Here is a 7,384-nt window from a genome sequence, read left to right on the forward strand (position 1 = left end):
AAATGTTCTTAAAGCTGTAGCTGCTGATTAACATGGCAGACATGGCCATGGTGGCTCTGGAGGCTAGCACCTCCCCCCAGATATGGCTTAGCATGCTGGATCGGTAGTCAAAGACGGGTAAGACTGATCCCTCACCATAGCAACCTAAGACAGGGGCTCCTCGGCTAGGGGGAGTACCCGATGACGGGTAAGCATGTGTGTTGAGGATTGGCAACCTAAGACAGGCACGATCCCTGCCATATAAAAATACAAAAAGGGGGAGCTGTGGGGAGCCATGCAGCAGAAACAAGGAGTCCCGTACTAAGCGAGGCCTGAGGAGTGAGGGATGTAACCGATTGACCCTAGGAATGCAAGGAGTCCGGTACCAAGCGGAGCCTAGGAGTAAAGACTATAGATTAACTTAAGGAATGTGAGTGCTTTCACGGGTGACGTTTGATGGATACCAGGAGTCCTGGGAGAGGCACATGATCTGGGGAGCCATGGAAACCTATGGAGTCACATAGGTGCTCACGAGCGCGCCGCATGCACACAGATAATGTCATAGGTAGCCCTTCTGATTGGTAGTTATGTTAGCCGTGGTGTACTCTTATTGGATATAGTTTGTACTCGGTGGGTATATACTGGGGGTCTTAGACTAGTGCCGGGGTCCCGGTGGTAATTATCAATAAAGAAGCTTGCCACTCACCTCGTCTGCGGGTCGTTCTTGCGGGCCGAGAGCGACAAGGCAGCCCAGTTTGGGGTCCGGCACCCCTGGGCCGCTGAGCTCGGGCTGCAATGTCAGAACACTTTGCAGGTGGGTGGCCAGGAGGAGGGTCCATGGGGCGTGTAGGGTCCAGCATGGGTGCCAAGGTGGGAGGCACCGCTGCCTCGGGTCCGTCCTGTCATGGGTGTGGGTTGGGCCGTGGGAGTGGCGGTAGCCGGGGAGCCAGTTGGATAGAATGAGTCGCTGGTGCATTTGGGATTCCTGGTCTCTGACCTCTGCCCGGACACACCCACACGGAGCCATAAAACCCCGAGGAGCCCGGGTGGGGAGGCGCAGGGCCAGGTGTCTGAGTCACTGTGTGCTTGGGTCTGGAGCTACAGGTCCCCGAGAGCACCGTCTACACCGAGAAGGGGGCTCCATCATGAGGAGGTAATGCCTAATGCCCCTGAAGCCAGACCCCCCTAGCCCCCCGGGGCACCTCCTTCCTGGCTCAGGCTGGCTGCAGAGGAGGGAGTTGGTGGGGAGGCGGGCAGGCGGGGGTGGCTCTCTGTCCTCGGTCCAGTGTCTGGCTGCTGTACCCAGGGCTGCCGGAGCTCTCTGTACGGAGCTACCAGGGACTGTGGCCCTTCTGTGGTCTGCATCCGGGCACCAGCTTTGAGGGCCACCCCTGGGTCTCCCATGAGAAAGAGAAAGCACAGCTGTCCCTCGGGGTCCCTTGGCCCAGCAAGGAATCACCCCTGCGCATGGGAGGGAGGAGGCACCAGGTCTGTGACTGCTGGAAAGGGTTGGGTTGAGAGAGGCTGGAGGCTGTCAGGGGCTGAGGGCAGGGGTCAGCGGCCCCCCGAAGGAATACCACCCAGGAAGCAGGGGTCCCCTCTTTCCTTCATCCCGTGGGAGTCCCCTTCCCTCCTCCTCTAGCCAGGGCTCTCCCCTCGCCCTCCAGTCCTGGGGCTCCCCTCGGTACCCTGGTGTGAACCAGAGGCCATACGTCCCTTGTAGAGAGGTGGGTCACTGGGTGGCCTGGGGGCCTTGGGAGCCCTTTGGAACCCAGAGCTGTCCTCCTGGAGAGAGGCCTACAGGGCCCACAGCCAGGATCTGAGGTCCCTGGACCTGGCAGCATCACCTCCCATGAGGTGCTTTCCCTGGCTGAGCTGGACAGAGTGGTGGAGGTGTGGAGTCCAGACACGCAGGCACGAGTCCGCGGGTCGGCCCCTGCCGGCACGGGAGCCGGCCTCTGTCTGGGAGTTGGTGCTCTGGAGAGGCCGGGCAGCTGAACGAGACCAGGCCCACGACCCAAAGTCCAGGGCACGCCCCTGCCCTTTGGCTCCCATGGTGTCTACAGGAACCTTCACCCTGAAGTGCTGGGCCACTTGGACAAGAGGCCAAGGTCTTTGTGGGACCGGAATCTGGGGCGGTGGGGCGAGGGGACAGCTTGTGGGAAGTCTTCATCTGAGGCCCCTGCTGGCCTCCGGGGCTCCCCGGGGCTCCCCGGCCCCTCCCAGCCCTGCCCAGCCTGCCACCCTGCCAGCTGCAGAGACAGAAAGAACCCTTCCCCGGAGAGCCAGGAAGAGGCCCGTGTGCCCAGACTGCTCAAAGATAAACAGGCATACGAAAAATGCTGAGTTCATTTGAGCAGAATCAGCTAGAGTCGGGCGTCCCAGCCAGCAGACAGGAGGCCCTCGGAGGTGCTGCACGTGGACTTACAGGCAGGAGGGGCGGGACGAGGACGTCCCAGCAGCACAACGCGGGTGGGTCACTGCGCGGCGACTTTTCTTTAGGGGACGGACACAGGGGCCTGTGGGACAGGTGACCCGCCCAGGGCCGACCCGGCCGCTCCCACCTCGCTGCTCTACGGATCCGGTTCTGGGTTCGGGTTGTGACCTGGGGCTCGGGGTGAACGATTCCATTTTGGGTGTGTTGTCTTGTTTTTTAACAAGATACATACACTTGTCACACTTGCACACCGTATGCATCACGAACACATCATGCACACGCGCACACGTACACACATGCAGGCATGCGTGCGGACACACACACACACATCAGACGCACACAGGCGCACGGACACGCACGGACATGCACAGACACACTCACACACACACACATCATGCGCACACAGGCGCACAGGCATGCACGGACATGCGCGGACACACACAGACACACATGCACGGACATGCGCGGACATACACGGACATGCATGGACACGCACGGACACACACGGACACACACAGACACACACGCACACACACACAAGGCACACACAGGCACACAGACACGCACGTACATGCACGGACACACTCATACACACACACATCAGGTGCACGGACATGCGCGGACACGCACAGACACACACGGACACGCACAGACACACTCACACACACACATCAGGCACACACATGCGCACAGACACGCACGGACATGCACAGACACGCACAGACACGCACGGACATGCACAGACACATTCACACACACACACATCAGGTACACACAGGCGCACAGACACGCACGGACATGCACAGACACATTCACACACACACACATCAGGCACACACAGGCGCACAGACACGCACGGACATGCACAGACACATTCACACACACACACAGACACATTCACACACACACCCATCAGGCGCACACAGGTGCATGGACACGCACGGACACGCACGGACATGCACGGACACACACGAACACGTACAGACACACACACACACAAGGCACACACAGACGCACAGACACGCACGTACATGCACGGACACACTCACACACACATCAGGCACACACAGGCGCACAGACACGCACGGACATGCACAGACACATTCACACACACACACAGACACATTCACACACACACACATCAGGCGCACACAGGCGCATGGACACGCACGGACACGCACGGACATGCACGGACACACACGAACACGTACAGACACACACACACACAAGGCACACACAGGCGCACAGACACGCACGGACATGCACAGACACATTCACACACACACACAGACACATTCACACACACACACATCAGGCGCACACAGGCGCATGGACACGCACGGACACGCACGGACATGCGCGGACCCGCACAGACACACACGCACACACACACACAAGGCGCCCGTCCGTCTCCCTCCCCTCCCCTGTCTTGGATGAGGCGTCCAGGACCTTTACAGTTGGGTCATCCTTCTCCTGTCCTATGTTTCTGTGTCACCTCCCTTTGGCCCTGGCCCCTCAGACTCCCAGCCTGGGGCTTGGTCTTTGGCCCCCCTCCCCTGCCGGCCATCCTGGCTACCCTAGGGTCCAGTTGAATGTGTCTGGAAAGAGCACCCCATCCTGCCCGCCTCCTCCCGGGCTTCCTGCCCGGGCACCGGCACCACTGTCCAGCCGCAGCTCTGAGAGGAGCAAGGGGCCGTCCGGCCCTGAGGGCACCGTGTGCACAGTTTCCGGGTGCCTCGGACACAGAGCGCTCTGAGATCTTGCCCCGGGTCCTAGCCTGTCAGCATTCAGCCTAGGGTGCTGGGAGCCCTCACTGCTCTGTGCCCCGGGGGCGTGTGCCCAGGTGCAGCTGCCAGCCCAATGCCGGGAGCTGGGGGGGCGCACGGCCCATCACACCCACCTGGCGGCCCGAGCTTGCCGCGGAGGGTCTGCCAAGAGTGCTGGGTGCCGTGGGCAGTGGCACCTGCTCTGAGGGCCCCGGGAGCAAGTGTGGGCCTGTGGCGGTCCCACCCCTGTGCCCGTGTGTCCTTGGTCTGTGGGATGGAGGCACAACAAAACCACCCGTGGACCTGGCCCCAGGCCTCCCTGCCTTGGACCCAAGCTGCCAGCACGCCGGGCTGCCCACCCAGGTGTCCTGTCCGGAGGCTGATGAGCAGGGGCAGTCCTGGCCTACCTCTCACTCTCCCTTCTGGTCCCCTCAGGCTCCTCCTGGTCACTGGCCTGCTGGCTTTGCTGCTGGGGGAGGCAGGCCCAGCTTCCCTGCCCCAGGTACGTGTGCTCCTCCGCGAGCCCCGCCCCACCGGCCCAGAAAGTGAAGAAAGGGCACCCGGGGCAGCAGGTGGCCCTGTGGGCACCAGTGAGGGCCTCAAGCTGAGCGGGAGTGGCCCCTGTCACAGCCGCCTGCTGGTCCAGATGGGGGAGGGGCCCTTGATGACACTCGTGTGTGCCCTGTGAGTCTGAGCCCCTCCTCGTCCTCGTGCATGCCGCTCGGGTGTGACCTGTGCATGTAACTGGTGTCGGGCCCTGTCTCCCCAGCCCTCCTCCTGCCCACCCTGCCTTAGGTCCAGACCACTCAGACTTGCACACCTGGGAGGGCAGGGAAGGGGAAGGCCCCCCGCTCCTGGCAACAGACAGCGACCCTTCCCCGAGGGTCATGTTCGACTCACTGCCCTGTGCTCCCCTGGCTCCACAGAGGGCTGGGCTCAGAGGAACTGACCCTCCTTCCTCAGGCCATCAGCCAGGGAAGCGTGAGCAGACACAGCCCCAGGGGTGGCCCTGTCTCCCCAGGAACCTCAGGGCCTCAATCCTGTCCCCAGAGGGTGGGGTGGAGTCAGCAAGTATGGTGGGGGGGGCCTTGGAGCCGTCTCTCTGCAGGTGTTCTCTGACCATGGACCCCACACCTGTGACCTCCCTCTTCCAGGTCCTCATCAAGACCAAAGGCCCAGTCGGGGGTCCTGAGTGGGACACAAAGGAGTGAGTGTCCCCAGCAGCCCTGGCCACATTCCCCTGCTGTTGCCCCTTCTGGGAACCCTCTAGGCTAAGGGCGTTTGTGGATGTGGGGAGGCCCTGCCCAGCAGCTTCGGGGAGGGGGCACTGCTCCGACCAGCATGGGATCCTGTGGGATCTGTCAGAGACCTACAAGGCGGGGGTGGTGCTCCAGAATGATCTCCTAGCTCTCCTAGCAGCCTCCAGGATGGCTACCCCACCCCCACACCCAGGGTTATAGTTACCCACAGAGGCACTTTTAAAAAATATATATTTTATTTATTTGACACAGAGAGATCACAAGTAGGCAGAGAGGCAGGCAAAAGGAGAGGGGGAAGCAGGCTCCCTGCTGAGCAGAGAGGCCGAAGCAGAACTCGATCCCAGGACCCCGAGATCATGACCAGAGCCAAAGGCAGAAGTTTAACCCACTGAGCCACCCAGGCGCCCCCCACAGAGGCGCTTCTAAGCCGTGCCCCTTTCCCTGCACTCCCATGAGGCAACACCGCTGGCTTCTCCTCCAGGGCCACGCCAGGCCAGAGGCCAGAGGCCAGAGAGCCACTCCCCAGCCTGCACAGGCCTGGCCTCTGGGACAGGAGGGAGCTCTTGCCCAAGTTTTCCAGGTCTCCACGATGCAGGGCTGGGCCAAGATGTTTCCTCGGGGGACACCCTTAGGACGCCACCCAAGAGACTCTCCTACCTTCCTGGGCCCCTATAGCTCAGGGATGCGGCGGAGCAGGGGCGGTTGCCTGGCTGGCGGGTCTGGGTTCCGTGGAGGTTGCCTGGCCATAGCTCTTGGGCAGTGGAGGGGTCAGTGGTGCTTGTCTGGCGGTCCCCCGGGGCCACTGGCAAGGGACAGAATAGAGCCACCAAGGATGCTGGTGGGGAGCAACCTCCCGCTAGGTCTCCTGCCCAGCACCTCGAGGCTGCTCAGACGGCGGTGGGTGCCCTCACTGGCGGGGCTCCTGGCTCCTCTTCCTGCACAGGTAGGCCTGACCCAGCTCTGCTCACAGGGCCTGGGACGCCCGTGTGGTGGACATTCTGAAAACGGACAACCAGCTCCTGGGGCTGCTAGCGGCGTCAAACCTTGCCGCTGCCACGTGGGAGAAACGGCAAGGTCAGGCGGGCACCAGGTGAAGGGGGGACAAGGTCACAGCGGCGGAGCCCCGGTGGCGTTGACTTTCCTCCAGAGGAGAACCTCGCCTCCATCCCATCTCCTTGTCCTTAGGCTCCAAGGCCCAGGCAGGGACGGAGGACACCCTGGGCCATGTTCCAAGCCCCAGGTGGGATCCTGAGCTGGACCGTGATGACCGGTACCACCCAGCGCCCGAGGAGGCCGAGGCCGAGGCGGCCAGGGAGGCCCAGGATGAGGCAGGGCTGTGGCCCTGGGCACTGTCACTTCCCCAGGCGCTTCAAGGGCCAGAGGAGGACCGAGACCACATCTACCACCCCAGGGAGGATTCCGGGGGGCCCTGACCCCTCCCCAACTGGAAAAATAAACCTCATAGGGGTGGAGGCCACATGTGTCCTCAGCAACAGTGACCATGGTCCTAGCCTGCTCTGTCGGGGACAAGGAAAGGCCTGTGTCTTCCTGGTGCACAGGCTGGTCTCCAAAGACTAAGGGCCCCCAAAGCTCCCCCAACCCAGCGCCCCTGCTCCTGGGATGATCGGCTCCCCTCAGGCCTCCTCCCTGGATGGTGGGATGGGGCCCGGGGCATGGCAGAGGTCAGTGGTTGGGACCAGTCAGCTTCCCACAGATGGGCCCTAAAAAGACAGCAGGAGGGTGCGTCGCTGGGTGCTCAGGTGCACAGGGGCTCAGGATGGGGGGTGGTGCAGGGCTCAGGCCCAGGCTCCTGGTCCTCCCCACTCTCTGGGTGCTTGTCCAGTGCTGTCTGAGGGGCCGGACCCCAGGGCATGGCCCAACCTTGCGGCTGCAGGCACAGGCTCACTGGGGCTATTTGACGCACTGAACCTGTGTCGAGTACG

At 62.3% G+C, this 7,384-nt stretch overlaps 1 protein-coding gene across 1 annotated transcript; it reads left to right on the forward strand.

The window, feature by feature from the left end:
* Nucleotides 1-978: 978 nt before the first annotated feature.
* PRAP1 (proline rich acidic protein 1) lies at nucleotides 979-6,940 on the forward strand. The gene is made up of 5 exons (XM_082721690.1): nucleotides 979-1,132; nucleotides 4,618-4,684; nucleotides 5,337-5,389; nucleotides 6,412-6,515; nucleotides 6,627-6,940. The coding sequence occupies exons 1-5, from the start codon at nucleotides 1,125-1,127 to the stop codon at nucleotides 6,872-6,874; spliced, it is 480 nt and encodes a 159-aa protein (XP_082577816.1). The 5' UTR covers nucleotides 979-1,124; the 3' UTR covers nucleotides 6,875-6,940.
* The last annotated feature ends 444 nt before the right edge of the window (nucleotides 6,941-7,384 follow it).

This window comes from Mustela nivalis (genome assembly GCF_964662115.1).
Source record: "Mustela nivalis genome assembly, chromosome: 2".
Classification (NCBI taxonomy): domain Eukaryota; kingdom Metazoa; phylum Chordata; class Mammalia; order Carnivora; family Mustelidae; genus Mustela; species Mustela nivalis.